The 26538-nt window shown below is 41.6% G+C and overlaps 2 protein-coding genes across 3 annotated transcripts; both read left to right on the plus strand.

Annotated features, from left to right (window-relative positions):
• rcbtb2 (regulator of chromosome condensation (RCC1) and BTB (POZ) domain containing protein 2) lies at positions 1–15885 on the plus strand. The gene is made up of 12 exons (XM_086036332.1): positions 1–238; positions 2184–2325; positions 3518–3668; positions 4028–4194; positions 4286–4444; positions 4608–4715; positions 4787–4929; positions 5203–5393; positions 6976–7102; positions 9529–9668; positions 9741–9871; positions 13079–15885. Exons 2-12 carry the CDS (start codon positions 2200–2202, stop codon positions 13217–13219), a joined length of 1584 nt encoding a protein of 527 aa, XP_085892458.1. The 5' UTR covers positions 1–238; positions 2184–2199; the 3' UTR covers positions 13220–15885.
• A 1728-nt stretch (positions 15886–17613) lies between these two features.
• lpar6a (lysophosphatidic acid receptor 6a) lies at positions 17614–26236 on the plus strand. Of its 2 annotated transcripts, XM_086036726.1 has the most exons (2): positions 17614–21059; positions 21195–26236. In XM_086036726.1, the coding sequence occupies exons 1-2, from the start codon at positions 20373–20375 to the stop codon at positions 21459–21461; spliced, it is 954 nt and encodes a 317-aa protein (XP_085892852.1). In that variant the 5' UTR covers positions 17614–20372; the 3' UTR covers positions 21462–26236. The 2 variants fall into 2 exon arrangements, with proteins under 2 accessions (XP_085892852.1, XP_085892851.1); XM_086036725.1 differs by having other exon boundaries at positions 17621–26232.
• Positions 26237–26538: the final 302 nt, after the last annotated feature.

Below are 26538 nucleotides of genomic sequence, written 5' to 3' on the forward strand. Positions count from 1 at the left end.
TGCACCGTCATGATGCCGGAAATACCGCCACCGGGCAGAAGCTAACGAAGCTAACGAGGCTACCACTAGCGGATGTGGAGTAGCACCATTAGATTCTGCCGAACTCTTCTAACCTTCACGATGAACCCGACGCCCACCTGACCTGCCAAACATGTTACCAGGATACGTTTACGAGCCCCACTGCCAATTACGTTGTCTCTGAAGAACTAAGTAGTTGCTTTGTGTGTCAACAAGCAAGGTAACCGTGAAGTGAAACAACGCGACACTTAACGTTAATTATTAGCTTAGCGCTTTTGGGTGGGACAGTGTTTTTAGCTTAGCATCTCGAGCTAATGGAGTGGTACTACTTGTAAAGTGCAATGTGACTCTGCATTGTGCGTTTTGTTTTTGGCAAGTTTAGCAAGTGTTGCTAAGGGTTCTTTAAAGGAAAACGTCCATATTTAGCTGACGTCATATTAACGCGATGGCGTCACAATGTTATTTTGTTCCAACTTGACATTTGTAAATACAAGTAAAACTAAGTAGAAGGATTGTGCGAAAACTTTCAAAGCTGAATTGATTTACTTGAAAACCAACATTACCCAACAGGATTTTCAAAGATGATTCCAAAGTATCGTTTTCTTGTGACGAATATTAAGAACCTGATGACTGGTTCGGAAGCAGTGAAAATGCACCAATATCTGGTCAATGCATAGTGAATGGAGGTCGATATTTAAGATGTGACCTTTCTTGTAAAACCCGCTTTTCTAACTTAACTTATCCTATTTTGAAAATACTGCTAGCAAGCCTGCTAAACACAGAAACAGACAACATATTACATTGATGTTAATTATTTCCAATTTGTTACCAATGCGTAAGTAATTACATTCACTACGCTAAACAATAGGTAAATCTAAAAAAATAACAAAATTATCATAATTTGAAAACAACAATGTAAATTACATCGACATTTTCAACAGAAAATAATCAGAAAGCCTTCTTTTATTTAAGTAATTTAACATGCAAATGTGAGGTAATATGAAAGGAGTAAAATACAATGAATAAAACAAAAATAATTACTCCTATTGCTGTACATCCTTTTTTAAAATAGGTTCCGTGTGTGGGAAAAAATAAAGAGTTGAGAATGAGCAAACATCCAGAAGAGACTGCAGACTTTCAGCTTTAATTTCAGTTTCCCAATACGGTGAACGATGTAAGAATTAAGACAGTTTGTACTGTAGATGTGCCTTCCACCAAAAGTAATGTGACAGTTGGCAGCTCAGCTGTTCAGTGGCCAGTTGTTCATTTCAAGTGTGCTTTTTGCATTTTGAATGGTTTACTGTTAACTCTTAATGTGAGATCCAAAGACTCGAGTTGTCACTACTGACTACGTTTGCATACGGTCAATATTCGGGTTGAGGTCAAAATTCAGATTTCTGAAAACATTCAGGAAAAACCTGTTTACATATCTAAGTGGACAGAGGTACGTACGCCTGCATTTGAATAAACCGAATGAAACAGTGACACACAGATGTCGTGATGCAAATAGACGTAATTTCCTCCTTTTACTTGCCACCGTCTATTAAACATATCATCGCTGTCCTGTGAAAAACACTTACGTCCATTTTTTTCAATTTGCATATTTTTACGTGAATGGTGTTTCCGCTTTACGGATATCGCATTAACGTGAACATTTAAAAAAATAAATACATTTTCACTGGACAGCGACAATATTATATTCATGTCACTCACCACTGGAATAAAGCAGTCGGTTTTAGGGTTGGGCATTGTTTGAATTTAGGCAATTCCAATTTTGATTCTGGTTCCGAATGATTCTCGATCCATGAGCTTGAATTATCCACAAGAAAGCTTCATTTTGGAGCACCTCAAGAAAATACAGGAAGTCCTCAATTTACGAACGAGTTCCGTTCCTACACTGGCGTGGAGAAGAAGGAGAGGAGGGCGAAAAAGGCTAAGTTAGTGCCGGTGCGCAAACAGACACGATCAAGACACTTTGCGCATGCTCAACCGCAAGGAATGCTGGTCTTTCTAATACAGGAATTGCTTGTACACTGAAATGCGAATTGGCCCATTCATGGATTATGACTTTAATTTTGTAGTATTGCAAGTTAAATCATCAAAATTGACAGCTGTTTATCTTGAACATATTTGTTTGTTGTTTCCTTCCTCATCTTGTGCCGCAGTGAGTGATCACGTGGCATGCTGGACGTGGGGAAGTGGCCAGTGTTTGCCCTCCTCCCGCCTGAGGAACTCGGCCTCATCCGGCAGGCGTGCGTTTTCGGAAGCGGCGCCAACGAAGCCCTCTATGTCACCGTCAACGACGAGGTAACAGCGGCGAGTCTCCGCCTCGTGTGTTCCGTGTGGAGCCAGGTTTCAGATGCATGCGACGCACAGTGGCTAGGGGGTGGGGGTTAAGCAGATGGAATGGCGCTATCTTTAGCCATCAGGACCTAATTCTAGACAGAGCTTGGAAGAGGGTGGAGGTGCGACCGGCTCATCCTTGCTCGTTTGTTTTGTCCTGACTATTGTTTTGAAAGCAATCACAGCACACTAATGCTTTGATGGGGAAGATGGCGAAACACTGAACAAATGTACAACTGTTCCTATGGGAAAGAACTGTGGTGTCATTTTTCTGTGACCATGCTCGTAACTGAACGCACATGTATGTCAAATCAACCTTCCCCATTGAACACAGCGAAAACGCCATTAATCCGTTGACAGGCACCCCACAAAAACACTAGCACTCTAATGGCAGTACTCAATTCTATAGAAATATACCGTTGTGCAGCTTTTTCTCGTGTGCCTGCTTGCTCGTGTTGCTGCTCGTGATGCTTGTTGCTTAAACATTTGTAACTACTGCAACGTTGATGCTAGTTTTGTTAGCGCTTCTTCTATCCTGTTTTGCATCGTGCGTTAAATTTAAGAAGTGGGCTTGCCTAGGGCAAAGTTACGTGGTTAGGTTAAATACACAGCACACGATTCTCTTGATTTTAGGTTTAGTTTTAACGTAAACTTCAAATGGGAGTGGCAATAAACAGCTTGAAGCAAGCACACGCTTGCTACTCAGCTATTCACTATTTAGCCTACTTACTTTAATGGTCCCTGCCTTTGGTAAAGGAGAGCCACAATCCGCAACTTTTCAGCTGTTTATTAAGCAAGCACAATACAGTAATCACATTCATACAGGGTCTGTTGTCGGCTGCAGCTCATGCCCAGACACTCGCGCACAGTAGCAGACGTCACGCGCCGACGATGCCCATGTATGTAAAATATCAAATCTTTACAACAAAGAATAAATTCAAATGCAAGAAGATAAAGTATTGAATTGTAGTTTGAGCGGTGCAAGCGCACAAAAACAAAATGAAAACGCTCACAAGAAGCATGGAGAATAACATTGTGCAAAAACCAGTAAGAAGTGCAGTCATAGTTGCTGAAGCCCCCTTAGATGTCAACGCGTGACGTCCGCTTAATTACAGCACTACATTTTGAAATGTGGTCCCTTTTTGTCTGCGTGCAGGTCTTCGGTCTGGGCACCAACTGTAGCAGCTGCTTAGGTCTCGGAGACCTGCAGAGTACTATCGAGCCGCGCAGGATCGATGTCCTCTGCGGGAAGAAGATTGTGTCCCTTAGCTACGGAACCGGACCGCACGTGGTCGTTGCCACTTCGGGTAACCTGATTGTGTCACATGTGAAAGGCTTAAACATTTATTATTGTTGACATTTTGTTGCCTTATACCGGCATGAGCAGTTTACTCTCCAACAGCCTTTAAGACTGTCTTATTAAGTTCCGCAGTGGCAAATGTGGACCTCTCGTAAAGGGCCAGCACCAATCAAAAAAATCTGCCTGTCTATGCATGGATGTTAATGACTGGCTCATTAATTGACTTATTGCTTGGATTGATACGTAGCACAGTCATTCTTTTTTCATGCTGAAATGGTTAGCGCGCTATAAAGCTGACGATAGCTAGCAAGCTAAATAACGTAAGCTCTAGAATGAATCACTGTTGTTTGCCTTCTTTCTGCGTAGAGGGCGAGGTGTACGCATGGGGCCACAACGGCTACAGTCAGCTGGGCAATGGGACCACCATTCACGGGCTTATCCCCGCCCTGGTCTCCACCAATCTGCAGAACAAGAAAATTACCGAAGTGGCCTGTGGCTCCCACCACACCATCGCCCTTACCACGGAAGGAGAGGTAATGTACCTTACCTTCCTTTTTTTTTTTTTTTCTCATCTTATTTCCAGCTATTTTTTTAACTCAGCGAACATGTCACCCCTGGCTTCAGGTGTATGCGTGGGGCTACAACAACTCAGGTCAGGTGGGTTCAGGGTCCACGGCCAACCAGCCAACGCCGCGCCGGGTCAGCAGTTGCCTGCAGAGCAAAGTGGTGGTCAACATAGCCTGTGGGCAACTGTGCTCCATGGCTGTGCTGGACAACGGGGAGGTAGTAACTTGTTGTTTTGGCCTTTCTCACTTCCAAATGCACCCACAACTGCATGTTGTCAGGGGTCAACACATCATGCATGATTATCTAAATTCCTTCGGTGAGACATGCATTTTTTCAAAATATGAATAATTTCATGATGTTTTCCTTGCCTATGTCGCAGATTTACGGCTGGGGCTACAACTGCAACGGTCAGTTAGGTTTGGGCAATACTGGCAACCAGCAGATGCCGTGCAGGGTCGCAGCTCTTCAGGGAATCAAGGTTGTCCAGGTAAGAGTGAGGCATTTGCCCCTTTAATGACATCAGCAAGCGCACCAAGGCCCTTTCTCTCCGCTTTCCAGGTGGCTTGCGGCTATGCGCACACGCTGGCGCTCACGGACGATGGCTTTGTTTACAGCTGGGGAGCAAACTCGTACGGGCAGCTGGGCACGGGCAATAAGAACAATTACTCGCTCGCCACACTCATCAGCACCGACAAGGAGAGGTGCGTAAACACCCATACACCATGGTTACTAAGTGCTTGAATTTTTAATAATAGAATGCTTCAAATGTGTATTTCATCTGAAATGTCTCAGTGAACAGTATATCCGTCTGTTTGTTTTTTAGAGGGGGAAGGCTGAAATCGAGTATTTGCATTTCCATTGACTTCAATGGGAAAAGATCATTTGAGATACAAGTGTTTTGTTGTATGAGTGTGGTCAGATAGTGAATAAAACTCGTATCTCAAGGCACCACTGTATTGTCATGTTGCTCGCAGGGTCGTGGAGGTGGCGGCGTGCCACACCAGCCACACATCTGCCGCCAAGACACAGAGCGGGCAGGTGCTGATGTGGGGCCAGTGTCGCGGTCAGGTGGTGACCAACCCGCACACCACGCATTTCAGCTGCACCGACGACGTCTTTGCCTGCTTCGCCACGCCCGCCGTCACGTGGCACCTTCTCACCGTAGGTAAGCCTTGCGGGCTGAAAGAGGAAGTCAACCCAAACATATTTTATTCCAGAATATGTTCTATGCGGGCCCACTAGTCTAAACTCGGCATTCTGATTAATATTGCGTTTGTAGAATTTGAGAAATCCACACATTTTTAGGTAGCTCCACCTGTCTCTGAAGCTGATTATCTGAGCCCTGAGCAACTTCGATGTCATCGTCACTCGACAGAAGTGAAAAAATGGCCGCCCCCTGAGATGGCTAAAAGTGGGTGCATTTTGCTGCTTACTTTATATTCCACTTATATAACTAGTGGGCCTAACTTATATAACTAGTGGGCCTGCTTAGAACATATTCTGGAAAAAAAATGTTTGGGTAGATTTCTTCTTTAAAGGCTCCATATGTGTATATGAGTCAATGTAACCGTTAATTGCCAAAAGGTGGCTTTTAGACATACCCATTTTCACAAAATACACTTAACGTTTTATTGCACACAGTGTAGATAATGGAGCAGTCTGTGAGACATGACAAAATCATGTGTACGGCCAATGAAAAATATGTATAAAAAGAGGGAAATACATACTAAGCGACTTATTGTACTGGCATGGTTCAATCGTTTTGCCCTTTTATCATGAAACCTCAGAGTTTTATTATTATTCAACATTTGCAGTTTACTGAGCAATTCTGATGATGACAGCAAATGAGTCCCTATTTTATCATTTGGCCAGGAAAGAAGCGTTCAAAACAACAATGGCGTCATGTCGAGGAATAATGAACAGTATCAGTTGTGTTGCCATGGTGACCGCAGATCACCCATTTTGTAGTAGTGTTGTTACAAGCTCGTGTTCAATGCCGATGGCTTACACATGTCTCAATGGTAGGGGACCTGTGGAGCAATAAAAATAAAATGCATTCTGCTCCGTATTACAATGCACCACATTAACGTCTTTTTGTGGTGATTGTTGTACTTATTTAATTTTTTTGCAATGGTATTACATTTTCCTTTTCATCCAAGTGTTTTGTCGTATAGGAAGTCCTCAATTTACGAATGAGTTCCGTTCCTACACTGGCGATGTAACACAAATTTCTAACTATCCTACCTATCTATCCTATCACTAATAGGAATGACTAAATGTGACGAAAACTAATAAGCATTTTCGTCCATAAGACTAAATCTAAAATGCCTGCCAAAAGCAACACTGGTCCGCTCAACCATGTAAACGGGTTATTGAGAATGTTTCGGAAATTGTAATTTTGACCTTAACCTGAATATTGGCTGCATGTAAACGTCGTCACTATGGCGCTGGAGACAAATTGGCTGATGAGGCACGGGCGTCGTAAAGTGTAATCGTCGTAGCTCACGTATGTCGGGATTAGAGGACTTCCTGTATTTTTTTCACCTTATGCATGCATTGCATATGAAGTGGGAAAAGACATTACGGAAGGGAGTCTTTATTTTTTTATGACAGCATTGTTTATGTCACGGTGCTGTCATGCCAGTCTCCTTTCTGTGACAGTGGAAGCATTCAAAGAAATGGAAATATGTTGTTTACAGGATTTCAAAAACCTTAACAGATCTTTTTTTTTGTGTCATGTGCCACAGATGGCGACGACTACCTGACTGTTGCACAGTCACTAAAAAAAGAGTTTGACAGCCCTGAGATCTCAGATCTGAAGTTCCTAGTGGACGGAAAGTGCATTCATGTGCACAAAGCGCTGCTAAAAATAAGGTACATTAATGTGTTGCATGAACAAAAGCACTTTTGGGACACAAATAAACACTCAGGGACCCCTTCCGTGTGAAGTATCATGACATTTCGGACAATAGTATGCTCTTTTGTGGGAACACTTAATTAGAACTTTAGACAGGGGCATCAAACCACATGAATGTGCCACCAAAGTCCCACAGACACTTTTTTTTTTTTTTTCAAAAACCTTTTTTACCCATGACATTGTATTTTCTTTACACAAATTGCAAACCCTTATTCATGCATGCATTGCACAGTATTTTTTTCCCCTTTTATGCGGTATTTGTATAGTTTTACTTTCTATGCAGCCATTACATAATTTTTTTTCCACTTTGTGTAGGCATAACGTAGTCGGCACTAAATTATATTCTTTGCCTTTTTATGCAAGTATTCCATAGTATTTTTCCCTTATTCGTGCAGGCATTATACAGTAATTTTTCCCTTGAGTTTTTCTTCAGGCATTACATTTTTTTTCCCTTCCTTTTCACACACATTACACAGTATATTTGTCATTTAGCTCAATAATTACACAATATATATTTTTTTCCTCTTTATGTAAGCATTGTGTAGTTTTTTTTTGTTATTTTTTTAATCCAGGCATTACATAGTACTTTAATTTTACATGTTTATGCAGTCATTACATGGCTCTCTCTCTCTCCATTGTCAATGTTCTTTTTTTTTTTCTGACCGTCACTTATGTTTTGCTCTGGTCATGATCATTTAAGCTGCGATCATTTGCACTAATTGAACTCTTTGACACCGTGACAGCCAAAACAAAACAGTTGATTGAGCGACACGTCCGTCGTCGTGGAGGGAGTGTAGAAGTTTTCCCAGTGTGTGCTGGTGAAGGAACGCCATGTGTCCACGCCGGTGTTTCCTGCTGGTGTCAAAAGGGGAAGCTAAGGCAGACGTATTGTTTCCGTGTTGGTCTTTTTATAACGGCGCTCTCTGGACACGGAGCATCTGCATTCTTCGTCGTCGGAAGGAGCCAGACAGTCTGCTGCTGCGGCGGCGTTAACCTCAGTACACGGATATGCAACACTTCAAAAACACCTATGGTGCGGAGATCTCTTGTCGAGTGAGCCGCTTGAGTTGCGCTTTAACTGAGGAAGTCTTCGTTTATTTAGCTACGTATGCTGTACAGATAAGCGGTTAGAAAAGACAGTCAAAGGCCACAGCATTATGTACACATTGTAATGAAATCCATTTTACAAGAGCTGTATCTATTAATCTACTTTCATACGTTCATTTGGAAAGTATTACTAGTAGTAGTAGTTTTTCTCTTTTTTTGTGTGAGTAATGCATTTCATTTTTTTTTTTTTTTTTTTGCCCTTTTACACAACATCACATCTTTTCCATTTTTATGCAGTCACATATGCAGCCCCGCCCCACCCCTTTGGTACGGGCATTACATGTTATGTTTTCGCCTTTTTCTGAAGGCGTCTACCAAGCATTTCTTTTCCTTTGTTATGCAGGTGTATTTTTTTTCTTTATTATGCAGGCAATACATGGCGTTGTTTTCACCCTCTGACACAATATTGTTTCACTTTTTTTGTGCAGGAATTAAAATAATACGTATTGTTAGTCCCTTTTTGTGCAATTATTCCACTGTACTTTTCCGTTTTTGTGCAGGCATTACATTATTTAGCTCCTTGTTTACCGTTAATGCAGTTTACCTTTTTATTCAGAAATTACATAGTATTTTTCCCTTTTTGCGCATGCATTTCCCCCCCATTTAAAAATATTGTTTTTTTTTTTGTGTTATGTATTTTTTTCTTCAATAAGGCATTGCATCATATTTTTTCCCCTTTTCAGTATTAATAAGGTATGATTGCCCCTTTTTGCAGAAACATTATGTACGATTACTTCTACTTTTCATGATTTTTTTTTTTTTTTTTTTTAATGCAGACATTAAAGATATATATTTTTTTTTATTTGCATAGGCATTTCATCGTTTTTTTCCCCCTTTTTATGCTGGTAGTGTGTGGAGTCGCTGATGGTGTAGTGGTGCACTCGCCTGAGTTGTCTGCGGGCAGCGTGGGATCGGTTCCCGCTCAGTGACGGCGTCTGTGTGTTCCCTGCGACTGGCTGGTGACCAGTTCAGGGTGTTATCTGCCTTTCGCCCATTGTCAGCTGGGATAGGCTCCAGCAACTCCATGCGACCCGGTACAGGATAAGCAGTGTGGAAGATAACACGTATTATACAGTGTGTTTCCCCCTTTTTTATTTAGGGAGTACCTCTGTACCTCTTTTCTTTGAGAATGCATTACATGCAAATTTTTTGAATGTATGAAACAGTAGTCTTTTATTTGACTTTGATTATACAGTCACACTGTTTTTATATGTCTACAATCCAACCACACTCATTACACAAATGATGATGGTATTTTTGCATTATTTCTTTCCAGGTGTGAACATTTCCGCGTGTTGCTGAACGAAACGGACGAGGACACCATCGAAGTCCACCAGTTTCCCTTCCTGGTGTACCGAGCCTTCCTAGAGTACCTCTACACCGATTCCATAAGCCTGCCGCCAGAGGATGCTGTGGGTAAGAACTTGGCACACGCACATTCGGCTTCACAGTGGCATCAAACACGCTCCTTCCGCTCGGCTTTCTCAGGCCTGCTTGACCTGGCCACCTTCTACGGGGAGAGCAGGCTCAAGAGGCTGTGCCAGGACACCATCAAAAGGGGCATCTCCGAGGAGAACGCCATCACTCTGCTCTCGGCCGCCGTCAAGTACGAGGCCCGGGTAAGCTCCTGGGAGACCTCTGCAAACTGTTTTCGCTTTAGAGGTAGTCGAGGAAAGTACTTGAGTTGTTCGGACGGTAACATTGTTTTATGTTTTCATGTTTATATATGAATTTGTATCATTTTATAAGTATGGACAGTGGAGCTAAAAAGTCTACACACCCCTGTTCAAATGCCAGTTTTCTTGTGATATTAAAAACAAAGAGCGAGAGACCAAGATAAGTCATTTCAAAACGTTTTCCACCGATAATGTAAACTATAACGTGTACAATTCAATTGAGAACTTTGTTTCATCTTTTGTAGAAGTGAAGTTAAAACAAAAACTGAAGTGTGAGTATTCTATAACATGTACAACTCAGTTGAAAACTTCTTTTCCCATCTTTTGTAAAGAAAAAACGATAACTGAAGTAATCTGTGTGCTCCTGTTTAATTGGGATGTAGTTGAGTTCATATTAAACCAATCTCATTCAAACTCATAGTTGTAAGCAACACACATGCCACCATATAAAGTGCCCGTGATAAACCTTAAATTAATTTCAGACGTTTTAGTCTGGACATTTTTTTTCTTTCTAGTAGAAGTCTAGAGGTTTTGCACAAACACAGGCTGCTTTTGTGAACTGTTAATAATATATTCATCCTAGTAAAAAAAATCTCCCAAAAATGGGAAAATGTGTTATGATACACTGAAACCAATTTTGAGTTTAGCATAAACACAACCATCGTGCTAGGTTTGTAGACAAGATGGAGGGATTTATGAACAGTTTGAGAAAGAGTCACTTTTAGGACAAAATGTTTAGGATTCTGTTAGGAAGAAAAAACACTAAACAAAAAAAGCAAGGAAAAGCCCCCTAAAATAAGTGAATGTTATTTGGGGTCATTCAGAGACACTTGAAAGTAGGGATGTCACAATATTGGTGATATCGCAATATTAAAATTGCCACGACATCGTCAATATTAATAGTTGCACATTTGTTTAAAAAACAAAAAAAAAAGTTTTTTTTCCCATTTGTGCAGTTGCAGCACCCTCTGGTGGTTAGTTTATTAGTGCAGTTTAATTTGATGCATGTTTTTGCCACCTAACCCATGCTGATTGGCAGATGAAGGGGAACATAACACATTTGAGTTCCTCTACAAATTCATCCGATTCACAATGTGTGCGTGCATTAGCCAGTAAGTGCCTCAATATTAGGTGTTCGGTCATTGTAGATCATTTACTGTATATATGAGGTTAAGGTTAACTGTACAATTTGAACTATTTGTATAATTAGGACCACGGCTAATTAGCATTGTAGAGACATTTACATACAACTGCTGTTTTACTTTATTTGTATTTATATTTTGTGCTCTACAGAAACCATACACACACTCACACAAGCAAACTATACAGAAATTAAAACAGATTATTGCTCACATAAACAATAAAAGGTCCATAAATCAGTCATACCAGCAAATATTTTTCAGCATCTCCGTCGGCCCGCTTCAGCTGAACACAGCATTGTGAACTACTTAGACCAGGGGTCAGCAGACTTTTAACAGTGAAAGAGCCATTTTGACCTGGTTTCCACAGAAAATAACGCACTGGGAGCCGCAAACACTTTTTGACATTAACCTCCAAAAAACGTCACTGTTTTTTGAGTTGCCCGGCACCGCTAACTTGAAATTGTATAATACCTTACATTGCTATTGCACACTCACGACCTCATAATACTACATACAAAATGTATTTAATCGGTAGTTTGACACTTGAATTGATTAAAAGATTCCAAAAATCAAGCCATGCAGCGACAACCGCGTACTTCAAAGTCCGCGCTCATGTGAAGCCCCCATCGTGCCCTAGCCTTTGAAACGTCATACCAGCAAACACACCTGCCCAATACAATACATCTTAATTTTGGCTCCAACGCCTTCACAAAACGCCTTCTTTCAGGTTTGAAGCTATGAGTGATGCAATAAACAAAACAAAAATCCAACTAACCGCATCTAAGGTGCATATTAAAATGAAAAGGAGACTTACCTCATGACACACGTGAGGGTGTGGTGTTTTTGCAACGAAGCATCTCATCGATCCATATTAAACAGGCCAACGTAATCGAACGAACCTTACTATTTTCTTTATTCTCCCAAGCCACACAGAGCCGTAACGTAAGGATGAAAGAGCCGCGGCTTGCCGACCTCTGACTTAGACCATGATACTTTGCGCTGCTGAGCCAATAGGAGCGAATGACTGGCCAAGCCTATTTCTTTGTGAATGCTGCATTATGTACAAAAACAGAATATTGTGTTGTTGTTGTTTTTTTTTTATGAGGTTTTTTTTTTGTTTTTTGTTTTTTATTACAATATCGTGAGCTTTTTGTATACTGCCAACCTCTCCACTATATCGTGATAATTGTCGTATCGTGAGGTACATATTATACTTGGTTATCGCGACATTTGGGTATCATGACATCCCACCTTGAAAGGGTGGCAGGTGCATCCTGATTCCTGACTCCCATTTAACATGAGTTTGAATGTGATTGGTTCATTACAAACACAGCACATCCCTATTATAACGGAGTGGGGTGTGCACACTTTGTTTATTTTTTACTTCCCCTCTTGTATAGATTTTTTTCAATGGGCTTATACAGATTGTACAGTAGGCCCCACAAAAATCTGGCATTTGAACGAGGGTGTGTAGACTTTTGTTGGCATACCTCTGTTGCGCTCCCATTTTTAACCACTTTTTGGGGGAGGCTAACGTCTGCCCTCGTGTATCCCCGAGCTCCACGTCCCCCTTAAAGGGGAGTCAACCCTAACGTTTTGTCACTTCTGTCGACTGAAGATGACATCATAACTGCACAGGGCTCAGCTAACGACCAATCGTGGCTCACCTGTTTTCTGAACCTGAACCATGATTGGTCATTATCTGAGCCCTAAACAACTTTGATGTCATCTTCAGTCGGCAGAAGTGACATAATGGCCGCCCCCTGATGGCTAAAAGTGGGTGCATTTTGCTGCTTAACTTATATTCCACAAACGGAATATTAATCAGAATGACGTATTTCAACTAGTTGGCCTTCATAGAACATATTCTGGAAAAAAATATGTTTGGGTTGCCTTCCGCTTTAACTACTCGAGGCTCATTTAAGATGCTCGAGATTCTCCCAAAACTCAGCAGAGTGACCAGGCTTTCCTTCCGGCTGACCAGACTCGACCATCTTGATCGTTTTAGGACCTTGAGGAGTTCTGTTTCAAGTTCTGCGTCAACCACCTGACATCGGTCACACAGACCCAGGCCTTCGCCGAGATGGACCACGACCTGCTCAAAAACTTTATTGGCAAAGCCAGCCGCCATGGGGCCTTCAGAAACTGACATCTCCACAAAACTTGACCCCACCCCTTTAATCACGATGATGCCACTAGCTTTCCATGTTCGGCAGTCCAACACAGACCAAGGTAAACGAAGCGTTATCATTTTTCAAAGACAGAAGACCACAAAGACCAAAGGTTGCACCTGTTTAGTTGACTGTGGCTACTTGCGGGTGGCAAAAAGGGCTGAAAACAATGACAAGAACTTGTTGTATTTGGAGTTGCACCACCACGTATGCCTCAAAAGGTTTAGGTTTTTATTCCTATTTGAAAATAATAATTATCTAGCAGTACCTGTGGGTGAGGGGGATAAATTGAGTAGATGGCGAATCTGTGTAGAAGCATAGCAGGCACTTGGAATGGGACCAAAACCTCCATCATCAGGTTTGCGGAAGACATTTTCTCACTTGTATGTATCAAATATTTGCTTGGCAAAACATACTGCAGAGAAACTAACTCACGTCAGCAGAACACCAAGATATCCATTTCAGTGTCAAAAGACTGGAAAGGAAAAGTCCGTGAATTAGCCAGTCGCTCAATGGTTTATGGATCACCACTCGGAAGTATGTCACATCATGGTGAAAAGTTAGACCTGATCAGGTTTGTACCACAAAATGTCCACCAATCGTTGTATAGCACAAGCTCCACCCTCCGCAAGTGTAACAACGCGTAACACTGCTACCGACATACCAATGAAGTGCCACTGAACTGCAGGACTGGTCGGGTGTGATTTTATTTAATTTTTTTTCCCCGCCCTTGACACTTTACTGCAGGAATTCTGGCTTTGGAGCCATTTTGTCCCAGTCATCTCACCAACCAACCTGCGAAATGCATCACAAAAATTTGCACTCCCTTTCCAACACAAACAAAGAGCCCCCAGTCTGTTCCACAAACCTGTTTTCTTGTTTTACTTTACCATCCATCACTAGTCAGGATGAAACAGTGTCCCTCATAGTCAGTGCAGGCACCCTCCCCCAATTTACGAACAAGTTATGTTCCAGAAGCCTGTTGGTAACTTGAATTGTGTTTTTCTATTGTCACTATGTGGCTAACAGAAATTAGCATCAACGGTAAAGTAATTACCAAACTTTCAACCAACTGCTGTAACCTTCACATAAAACTAAAGAGTTAAACAAATATTCAAACACTACAACGGTCAACCCAAACCATTGCTTAATCTAACAAAAGTTTGATATCTTAATGTGAATATATCATTTGAAACACCATAGATGGGCTACCTGAAATTAGCATCGATGTTACGGTCATAATAATCCTTCAAAGAGCTCCTACTGTGACACAAACAGAACAGCAACACATATACACAGCATACCATAATAGTTAGAACAAATGTTAAAATTACCAAATGTAATTTTCTTTATTTCTTCCATTATTTTCTTAAACTGAAGTGGTATTAGCATCATGTTGGTCTCCACTATGCTGCATTTCTCCAGTGAAGCACTTCTGCTTATCAAGACATTGTGTTGTTACACTCTTCCGAATGTTCCTATACGTCTTTTTGCACTTGTTACATTTTATTGCAGTCTGTAGAGTAGGTCAAATTAGCATTATTAGTAGCCTCTTTCACACACAGATTCCCCAAAACTGCAAAAAAAATTATTTGGCTTTAGCTTTTACAAAGAACCTCTTAGAAAAAAAGAGGATTTTGGTATACACAGTATAACCAGAATCCTGTGCGATTTCACATTAATACGACATTCCACAGTTAGCTCCAAGGCACAAATCCTCTCTCCCCATTAAAATGAATAGAAATGCAATTAATCCGTTGCAGCCCCACCAAAACACCAAAATTAGTGGCTTCGGATGTGTGTGCGTGTGTATGCGTGTGCTTGTGGGTGTGTAGTGTGCATGTCTGTTCTGTAATAAGAAAATTTGCACTGAACAGTATTTTGTATTAAAACTCACAGCAGTCGCTGTCCACGTGAGCTGCAAACACAGGAATTGTGACCCCAAAACGCAATTACACCAGATGTCTTGTCCGTCCTCGTTTTTCTGTGGTGTCTATTGGCAGTTGGCAAACCGTCTTTAAGGTGCTTCACTGCCACCAACTGATAATCGGCCTTCCACTGCGATGAAACCAGTGTGAATTGATGGTGACTAGATATTGTGAAGTTTGCTGCCGGCGTCTAGCAGTGGGGGTTTGAAGTGTACTCTGATCTCAAGGCACTCCTGTATTTGTTTGTAAGATACATTTACGGGAATTGTGAAACGAGCTATTGACTTCACGCAAAGTGGGAACATTTTACATGAACATCATATCCATGTGCACAACCACGTCCCAGGCATCAACTGTGCTTTGCATGCCAATGTGCAATGTTGGCACATCAGAGGTGTAACAATAGTAATCAAGGCATTCATAGCTTTTCTGGAATCCCCCCCTTTTTTCGTCAACAGTGGGCAAAGGCAGTCGTGTGAAAGGGGCTATAATGTCCACCTACACACACTCAACTGATTGTTGCAGCGGTTCCCTTCCCCTTCATGGTGTTGCTCGCAGCCCTTTGTGTTGTTTATGTCGCATGTATTTTTTTTTGTGGATCTCGGCTTGAAAACAAAATCACGTGGTAGGACTGCAAACGTTACTGAATAGTTACACTTTTATACAAGTTGCACTATATTATCTCATATAATCAATATTAAAAAAAGCAAAAAACATTGACTGTGCAAATGTGTCTTTCTTGCGGTCATTTCAACAATTCGAACAACTGCAGCTTTAAATGTTTTCATTAGAATGAGCATGCACACAATGTGCTGTGGGTTTCACACTTTTCACTTGCGTTTATTTCCTACCAAGCACACACGCACACACATACTCACCACACAAACAATATGTTTGCTCATCACAAAACCTACTCACGCATCGACACAGAAATGAGGAAGTCTAAACTGTTTAGCCGAAATGTCACATGAACTAATAAACTCAGAGAATGCAAGACAGCGGTGACCTGCTGCTTTTGAAGCTATATACTGTATACTGTATGTACATGTGTATATCTATACACACGCACACACACACGCACACACACAATGAAATCACAACTACCCAGGGCTCAGGTAACGACAAATTACGGCTCGGTTTCAGACAACAGGTCAGGCGTGATTGATCGTTACCTGAGCCCTGGGTAGTTGTGATGTCATTTTCAGTCGACAGAAATGACAAAATGGCCGCCCCCACCAATGTCTTAAAACGGGTGGATTAACTCTTATTTCAGAGACGCAATATTGATCAGAATGCAGTGTTTCAACTAGTGGGCCTGCTGGGAATATATTCTTGAAAAAAAATGTTTGGATTGATTTCCACTTCAAAAATCATTTGGGTCCTTGCTATTTAAAATCCATTTTACATTGTGGTTGCCAGTGTTTGGTCCCAAAATAATATGACCTGGCATGCTTTGACAACATTTCCTGTTAGTTTGTACTTTGTTCAGTTATTGTTGTGTTGTATCTATGCGCGCCTTTTCAAAAACCACACAAGAAATGTTTCCGTTGTTACAGTTTAAATCTGTTAGTGAGGTTGTTTGCACAGATGTGGGGGTGGGGCAGGTGGGTTGGAGTGGCCTTATTTGTTTTACCAAGCAAGCCAAACATGGAGCTGCAAGCCAAACATGGAGCTGCACGCTAACGTGCTAAATGTTGGAACTAGGTATTCAATCCTTGCGTGTAATTCGCAGAAATTCCAACGTGATGCCGTTGAAGCATGATGTCACCTGACCGCTCCCCATTCAAGGCCTCAGTCTTGGCCTTGTGGAGGGCCAGGGGCCCAAGGGAGGGGGGGCGACATGCTTCCTGGCATTGTGAGAGCTTCAGCAGTCTTTGAATTTGGAGCACGTTTCTTTTGTTTGTTTGTTTTTGTTCGGCCTGTGTCTGTTTGCATGTCAGGAGATTGTTTTAAGGCAAAAGACAATAGCTGAGGTTGCTTACGTAAATGTTTTCTAGAAGTGTCACTTCAGGTGTTTTTCTCTGCCAAAATACACAAAGCGACTCTTGAATTTAATTTCAAAGCTCTTGGATTTGAACATAGCATGTCATATATGAGTAACTAAAATGTATGTTTAATTTGATTGTAGTCCTCGTAAAAAACTGTATACAATTTGAAGATTAAAACCATTCGAATATATCAAAATAAAAACTGCGCTTAATGTTCAATTACAATGTATTGCACATAAGATAAATAAATATTGTACATAATTGAGAAGCAAACACTTGTAAAAGATTATATGATAAGATTATGTCGATTATTAAATACGACTAAAGTGTACCTAACGTGCTGTACTGGAAAAAAAACATCACATGTACCACTGGAGGGAGCCCGCGTACCACTTTCTCAGAGTTAAACAAGTAAAGTCGCGGAGGCAAGGCAATTTAGCAACAATTTTTTTTTTTGCGCTTGTCATACAAGCGTAAAAACTGGTGAAACAAAATACAGTCAATAGCAAAAATCTGAAAGCTATTGACACCCACCCAAAATTGTAATTGCCTGTAGGTGCCACAAAATGGTGGCAGAGGACATTTTTTAATGAGACAACGCTAAAGACTGTAGTCCCTCCTCTTCACTTCTACAGTCCGTTGGCACCAAGATGCCACCAGATGGCACCAAGGCAATATTTTTATATTAGACGTGGCTTTGGCCTGAGCACAAAAACAGCAAATGTGAGTTTTACCGCAAAAATATAGGAGAGGTGAACTCGCCATTTAAATAAATGAAATACATAAGACCGTCACTCTGTGAGGTCCTTTTTATTTCATTTTTGTCAGTTTCATCCTTCGCTCCTGCCGCCCACTTGCTGGCAGCGACGAGGAATGAGACATTCCTTGCCGTTGTTGTAACATACGACTCTCCACAGATTTTGATGCATGCTCCTTACATTTCATCTTATAATTTAAATCTTCATTGCACAGCATTCAATTCAGTCGATTCCAATTTATACTTCATCATAAAGGTTTGCGTTCGTACTTGTTTATTAATGCGAAGGCCGAAGAATGAATTCTTGTCATGGTGTATATTATTTTTCTCGTTCCAAAAATTCCCAGTTTTCCCAAAATTCTACGTTTTCAACCTAAAATGTCCCATTAATTTCCACAAGGACTTGCAGTACAACACATTCACATCGTTCTAATTTGAAATTCAAAACATTCAGCTCATTCAATTCACCTTGGGAATGATTTTCAACATGGCAAAAATTCCCATGCACCGAAAAGCCAACATTTCCAACAATTAAATCCCCCCCCACAAAAATCCTGATTGTTTATATTTTAAATTGTTTCATACATCTTCTGCAAAACATTATACAATGATATTCTATGGCAATATTTAACAATGAAAAACGTAAAATTATGTCTAGACTTACATTGATTTTGGGGAATATTTATGTCACTTAAATGAATGATTATTGCATAATGACAGATATCATCACAGTTTGAGCTGCAGTAAGTACTGGTGTACCACTGCCAACTACCATCAGAGCCATCAGAATGAGAAAACATTTTTACTACAGCAGCTAGAATGAAAAATAAATCTTTTATTCGATGTAAGGTGAAAATGTTTTTTTTTAATTGCCTGTCTTAATAGTTTAACATTTTATGAACTATATTTTTTAACTCCAAAAAGTTGTCAAAAATATGTGACATCACTGTAAAATAAAATGTAAAAGGAAGCATATCCCTTGAGTTAGTTAGTTTGTTAGTCCTGTGGGAGCAGACAAAGAGAAAAGGGGGGAGGGTCCAGGAGGCGGGGAAATGGACCGAGTCCCAGCCCAGTCAAAGTACAAAAGTGTGTGTGTGAGTGTGAGAGCGAGAGCGGCACAAAGGAGAAGTGGGCAGCAGCTCCTCACTGAGATTACTTGAAACCTGCCAGAGTAGAAAAGAATATATGAGCGCGGACTGACATTTTTAATTTTTTACTCTTTGGAGGGAAGAAGAAGACAAGTATACAGGACTTAAGCCCCGACTTTGTTGCTGTCTATTCTCCTCATCTTGAGGATATACCAGCCTTCCCTTTGTGCGACTTCCCAGCCTAGAGGTGCACGGTGCGGGGGAGGAAGGGGGACACCGGCTTTACCCCACGGCTCTCCTCACCATGAGCTAACTCCTGGACTTCCGCAAGGATTCCAAGGATGGGGATCACGTTGGAGACAAGTCGAGAGGTTTGAATCCTTGGGACCAAGTGTCCTTACCCCTTTACCTCTCGCCCACTTGTTCCTTCTTTAATCCCTTTCTCTCCAAACTGGTTTATCAGAGACATTACCGTAAAGACTGCGGGGCAATGCATGTTACATAGTACTTGGGAACTACCTCGAAGCCTGGAAAATTTGGAATTTTTCGCTCAGAATATCCTCGGGACCCCACACCAACCCTGACGTCCATGCCAGTGTCTGCTGTAAAGCACTTGCTAGACATAACAATTTCTTTGGTCCCCCATCCCACTTCAAAAACTGACAAATTTGATTCCCTTCACACAGGGTATCTGAGTGTCCCCCAATTTACCCACTTCCACTTTGTACTTCTTATCCCCATTCATTGCCTTTGCGCTAAATTGGCCCACAAGAAACATTACACACACTTACACGGTGTGGTGCTACCCAGTAAATTTGGCACCTTTTCACAAGGCAGGATCGACTACTTCTTTAGCCCCTTTGAAGCGTTGCACTAAATAGGTGGAGAAGTCCGCACCAGTGTCTGGAATAAAATACAAACTGACCGGTTGCTTTGGGCGAAGTGAGACTCTGGTGTTAAACTTGACACCCCGGGAGCTGCCACCTCTCCTCGGAGGCTAGCAAATTTGGCACCTCGGGGCCAAGCATCGGAGACGTTTGGCCGGTGACTGGTATAAACTTTGCATTGTGGAATCCCCCTTTCGCGCAGCTGCCGTCCCACCTTGCACGTTTTCGGATTGACTCCCAAAACAAAGTAGCTCCTTTCACTCTGCCAAAGGCACATAAGTAGAACTGCTGAGCCAGTGTCTGGAATAAAAGACTTCTTGGTCCAGGACTCCCCAACCCGCCTCAGGGACTACCTGGGAAGCAAGTATCTTTGGCACCGTTCACACAGGATATCATCAGAACTGATCATCAGCGATGTAACCCATACATCCACGCCAGTGTCTCGAATAAAAGACTCGGTGGACAGTTGCTAAAGTGTCCAAGATGTTCAACACTATGCCGCCACTGGTATCGGGCAACGTCTCGGCGGGCAACTGGAGCTGCAGCAAGACCGACGGCTTCAAGTACCCGCTGTACAGCACCGTGTTCAGCGTGGTGTTCGTAGTGGGCCTCATCACCAACGTGGTGGCCATCTACATCTTTACCTGCTCGCTCAAGCTGCGTAACGAGACCACCACGTACATGATGAACCTAGTGGCGTCCGATCTGCTCTTTGTCTTCACGCTGCCCCTGCGCGTCTTCTACTTCATCAACCGGAGTTGGCCCTTCGGCAGCGTGCTGTGCAAGGTGTCCGTGTCGCTCTTCTACACCAACATGTACGGCAGCATTCTCTTCCTCACGTGCATCAGCGTGGATCGTTTCCTGGCCATCGTGCACCCCTTCCGCTCGCGGACGCTGCGCACCAAGCGCAACGCCAAGCTGGTGTGCGCCGCCGTGTGGGCGCTGGTGCTGTCGGGCAGCCTGCCCTCCGGCTTCCTGCTGGACACCACGTCGCGCCAGCGGCAGCGGGCCAACGCCACCTTCTGCTTCGAGAACTTCTCCTCCAGCCAGTGGAAGTCGCACCTGTCCAAGGTGGTCATCTTCATCGAGACGGTGGGCTTCGTCATCCCTCTGCTGCTCAACGTGGGCTGCTCCGTCAGGGTGCTGCAGACTCTGCGGCGCCCCCACAAGGTGAGCCGGGGCGGCGGCGCCAAGCTGAACAAGACCAAGATCCTGCGCATGATCGCTGTGCACCTCACCACCTTCTGCTTCTGCTTCATCCCCTACAACGTCAACCTGGTCTTCTACTCGCTGGTGCGCACCAAGACCCTGAAGGGCTGCTTCGCCGAATCAGTGGTGCGCACCATCTACCCGGTAGCGCTGTGCATCGCTGTCTCCAACTGCTGCTTTGACCCCATCGTCTACTACTTCACCTCGGAGACCATCCAGAACTCCATCAAGAGAAAGTCGCTGGCGGGGCGGCCGTGCGACATCAAGTTGTCCGAGGCGCTGCAGTCGGAATCCAGCTCCAACCTGCAGTGCAGTTTGAGGAACCTCAAAGCCAAAATGCTGCACAACGAGTCTTCGGTGTGACACTCTTTGACTTTTTTTTTTTTTTCTCTTAATGAGCTCTAAAATCCAAAGAACAAGGCGGCATGGTGGTCGACTGGTTGGAACGTCTGCCTCAAGTCCTGGATTCGATCCCGGCCCGGCCTCCCTGTGTGGAGTTTGCATGTTCTCCCCATGCCTGTGTGGGTTTTCTCCGGGTACTCCGGTTTCCTCCCACATTCCAAAAACATTCTTGGTAGGTTAATTGGGCACTCTAAATTCCCCGTAGTTGTGATTGTGAGTGCGGATGTTTGTTTGTCTCTGTGTGCCCTGCGATTGCCTGGCAACCAATTCGGTGGTCCCCCGCCTACTGCCCGAAGACTGCTGGGATAGGCTCCAGCACTGCCCGCGTCCCTTGTGAGGATAAGCGGCATTGATAATAGATAGATGGATGGATGGATAAAATCCAACATCGAATTCGGGGAACCTACCTCTCTGGATTTATGAGGCCCGATGCACCCTCCCTAATATCCTTCAGCTGTGGATTTTACTGACAGTGCAACCGCCTGGAAGGGAGTCAGAACACTTGGAAGTGCATATGCTTGTGTATCTGTTGCTAACTTGAGTACACTTAAATTAACATACATAATTACACGGAGCTAAAGGTCCGGCAGGGGTTTTTATGCACAGCAATGGATGAAAGTCTTAAATAAACCCATTTCCACCAGAAAAAAAACCCCACTGGTTTCTTTTAAATGTCTAAAAATATACTTAGACGTACACAATGGAGATGGGGGACTCGTCACATGTCTGGTTTGGGACCATTAAAAAAAATACAGTCTGTGATCGTGAATGTGTACAAAGAGGCTAATGTGTGAATACATGTTGTGACTGAGCAGAATGCAAGACTTGACTTATGACTTGTTAACTTGACTTTCTGAAAATTTAGCAGGGATTCCACTCGAACTGCTTGATGTTTGCCACACTAACTTGGGACTTGCTTGAAACTGTAAGGTTAAAACTTGAGACGGCAGATCCACTGTACAAGGCTTTACTCCCACCTCTGATGCTTTAGCCAGATTGAGGAAGTGAGCGTCTAGCTCTAGTCGGGCGGGGAGTGCCCAGTTCCTGTGTGGAAGGTTTGTGCAACCGTTGAGTGAGAACACGCACGCTTGCGGGCACTCTATGCGGTACTCACATTTACTTTTTCATAGCGCAGCATGACTTGCTGGGCACGTGTTCTCCCATCATATCATACAGTATAAACTGTTAGATAAATTCCCTGCGAACTCCATTTTTGTCAATTGGAAATGACCTGCGCTTTTTTTGGGTGAGGTTAAATGAGGTGTGATTGGGTTTGTATATATGTGTGTGCCATCCATTTATCTTGTGTATGAAATGAGTGTGTAAAGTTTAAAAATAGCAAAAATAAGGGCAGCAGTAAGGTTGATCTTTTTTTAAATTTACAAATATATTTTCGTGATTTTCTTTTACAAGACTTAAACATGGGTCCATTTTAGCTGCAACATACAAGGGCTTGTAGCAGTGTTTGCATTAAAAAAAAGTGTAATTTCCAAATATATAGTGAGGAAAAAAATAATAATGGCAACTGAAGGCACTTTATCCCAAATCAACTTTACATAAAAAAAAAAAACGTTTGTTTTGTTTGTTAACGAATGAATTAATTTATTTTCTAAATAAAGTTGATGTAGACCTGCAACATAACAGGAGGTTTAGGGGGAAGATTGCAAATTCATATATATAATAAAAATAAGATCATTCAAAAAATCCTTTAACCTGTAACATAACAGAAAGGCCAAAGAGACGTTACATGATGATATTAATAAAAATAATAATACTGAATAGATATATTTCATTAATTTTGACCTGCAACATAAAAAGATGTTTAGTGGAGTGTTTGCTCTTTACATTTTCAACATACCTTTTAATTAATGCTGTCAAGTGATTACATTTTAATAACTAATTAATCGCAAAATTTTCCATAATTGATCACGATCGTATTTTCAACTCCAATTTTTTACAAAGCTTGGAACAGATATTTTCCTTGAGTAAAATCTTGGAATTAATGTGGAAAAAAAATTACAAGTATATTTCTATTTAAAGACTGTTGTAATAGCTTTCTTTGCTCCTTGAATAAGATTATTTTTCCGTGAAATACAACTGTTAAACATAGATGATCAACTAATGTGGTATTTGAAATTGGATTTGCATAGTGGCGCAAATTATTTGGGATTCCTCCAATGAGCTGTTGGGCAACATTTTAAAGTATAACTATGTAAAAGTCCGTCTTTGCACCAGTGACACTTTAAGTTTGATTGCAAGGTGAGCAGACATCAGCTGCCACAGGAAGTACATACAACTGAGTTAACTGAGAATTTTTTTTTTTTGTGTGTGTATTATATCTCCATAGTTAATGATTTAACTTTGACAACCCTAGTTTTAATCGATCCCCCCCACCCCAAGTTTTAATGACAAGGTTACAGTATATTTAGATTTTTGTGGTTGTGGTTTGCAGCGGTTTGTTGTTGCCTGTCACGTGGCTAAACACTTTCATCAACTGAACATTCTCTTTATACACGCAGAATTCAACTGTGCAAGTGTACATAATCAGAGTCAACAAACACTGGCTTGAGTGGATCAGCTGCAACAAAGGAGGGTCTTTGATGTTTATCTTCATCTCTTTTATCCCCACTAAAGGAGGTCTGTGAGTAACATCCAAACTATTACAACTCGCGTTGCTTCGAACAATGCAAAGCACATGGCTGGGCATGAATTTATTTCCCATGACGTGTCAACTTTAGGGCGAGTCAAGGGCACGGGACTCGATTGTTGTTGTGAAAACAAACAAATGGAGGTTGACTTCATGTGAAATTTTTGCTCCGGTGGAGGAACAAAGTGCAGACAAGCTCAGGACAGGGCAAAAAAAACCAACAAAAAAATGGTATACTTTCATAGAAACCTACCGCATGAGAAATTAATTTTTATCATAACTTTCACTAATCCTCAAACACAAACTGGCCATTCACAGCACCGTCATCAAATCTAAGGACACATTTGTTTTTTCCTGTAACTTTTTTCAAATTCAAAATGGGCCATATTGACCAATAACATAACAAAAATTAGGATAATATAAATAGTAACAAATAAAAATATACAAAATAATAAAAATAAAAATAAATCATTCCAACGTTTGTCCAGCTACTGCTTTTTTTTTTTTTTAACTTTTGGATGATTAAGAGCTAGCCAGCTTTATGGTTATTTTCTTAACTCTGCCTAGCAATACGTGTGAAAAATGTTTTGGATACATTTTTTTGTTCTTTTCATTATGCATTAAACAATTATGCTGTGTGGCTTTTGCACTTTTTGGTCATCGGTATAGCCAAATAAATCTTTCAAAATTAACAGTCTGCTCCAAGGTAAGACGTATTCTTATTAGTCATAAGTAACATAATAATGTTGTTGCCAAAAATGCTAACTCTCCATGGCAAACTTATCCAACTTAAGTTGACGAGGCTAGCTACTCACATTTGTCATTTGAATTTCTCAAATCATTCATTCAGCTTCATAATAATGCCATGCTGCTGTTGTTAGCGCTTGCTAATGATAAAAAGAATAAATGCTAACCTTAAGCCACAAACATGATATCCAGCTGTGGCACTAGCAAACTTAGTCTACAACATTTATGCACTACATTTTTCTTTACTAAACGTTTGTCATGGTTAAATGATGTGCAAAAGAAACCCAGATAAAAGCGTTGAGGCTATGTGACTGTTGAGCTACGCGGTCATCCACATCATGTGAATACCTCAAAAATGATAAAGCAGGGTATTATCCATATCTTAGCTTTAAATAATGCTGTGTTGTTGTTGTTAGCGGTTTACCCAAAATGCTAACATTATGCTACAACTACATTAGCGAGAGCTGCTAACTGTGGAAGTAAGTAAGGAGTGGGCCAAAATACCAACCAAAGTGTGTGTAGACCTGTTCAAGAACTACAGGAACCGTTTGACCACTGTCATTGGCAACCAAGGCTACATTGCAAAGTATTAAAAGTAACTTTTGCTGGCTGCCCAATTATTAGTGGCCACCCATTTTCACAAATAAATTTAAAAATCATACAATGTGATTTCCTGGATTTTTTTTTTTTTTTTTTTTTTTCCACATTCTGTCTCTCACGCGTGATGTGTACATATGATGAAAATTACAAGCCTCTCTTATCTTTTTAAACTGATGAACTTGCACATTTTTAAGTGCCCAATACTTGTTGGCCCCACTGTACATACAGTATGTTATTTTGCTGATCCCCAAGATGTATCTGGACAGTGCCCAGTTTGAGAAGCACCAGTTTAAGAGAATCTGTATCATACTATTTGCTGTTTCGCCCTGTCAAAATGGCGGCGGTGGAAAGGTCATGGCAAACCCACGAATGGTACTGTATCTTCTTTGGGGGAGGTAATAAACAAAGCTGCTTTTGCATATACAAACCTTATCTAATCAGCCTAACCTCTCCCTCCTTCTACTGACAAGACACAGACACGCATTCTACTTGCTCTTTTTTTTTTTTTTTAAGGCAATTTTTTTTATTGTTTTGTTTTTCACATTGAAAGGCTATGCAAGGCTATCACGCTTGCACACAACAGCCGTGTTTAGGCTGACAAGCTCCATCAGGGTCATGCCAGCCTGAACCATCTACCAGTTCACTTCCTGTGGGCTGAAGGCAGCAAAGGGGGGAAATTTCAGCCATGCACAATTGTCTTGGTTAAACTATTAATTATAACACATCCAGTTTAGGGGATGATGTAAAAGAAATTAAAAATAACAAAAACCCAACAATCACAGAAAACGATGTGTTCTTACAAAGATCACGTAATATTCCAACATCAAAGATGTTTATTTTCGCCCTGCAATCCTGCAAAATTGCCGCATCAATGACCGTTCTTGCATACAGAGACCCCAGAAAATAGCCGCATAAGAAAGATCCGGTGCAAAGGAGGTTCTTTTCATACATATTTAAATCCTGGAAATGTGCTTCCAATAAATACGGTTATTTCACACAGATATCCTACAAAATGACTGCATCCAAGACATTATTTTCACCTAC

This window comes from Filicampus tigris, chromosome 7, assembly GCF_054856515.1.
Source record: "Filicampus tigris isolate MCC_2025a chromosome 7, RoL_Ftig_1.0, whole genome shotgun sequence".
NCBI classification, from domain to species: domain Eukaryota; kingdom Metazoa; phylum Chordata; class Actinopteri; order Syngnathiformes; family Syngnathidae; genus Filicampus; species Filicampus tigris.

Coding starts and splice junctions, on each gene's coding strand:
- lpar6a (XM_086036725.1), top strand. CDS start 20,373: ATGTTCAACACTATGCCGCCACTGGTATCGGGCAACGTCTCGGCGGGC.
- rcbtb2 (XM_086036332.1), top strand. CDS start 2,200: ATGCTGGACGTGGGGAAGTGGCCAGTGTTTGCCCTCCTCCCGCCTGAG. Junction 4,195..4,285: donor CCCTTACCACGGAAGGAGAG/GTAATGTACCTT, acceptor CCCTGGCTTCAG/GTGTATGCGTGGGGCTACAA. Junction 9,669..9,740: donor GCCGCCAGAGGATGCTGTGG/GTAAGAACTTGG, acceptor CGGCTTTCTCAG/GCCTGCTTGACCTGGCCACC.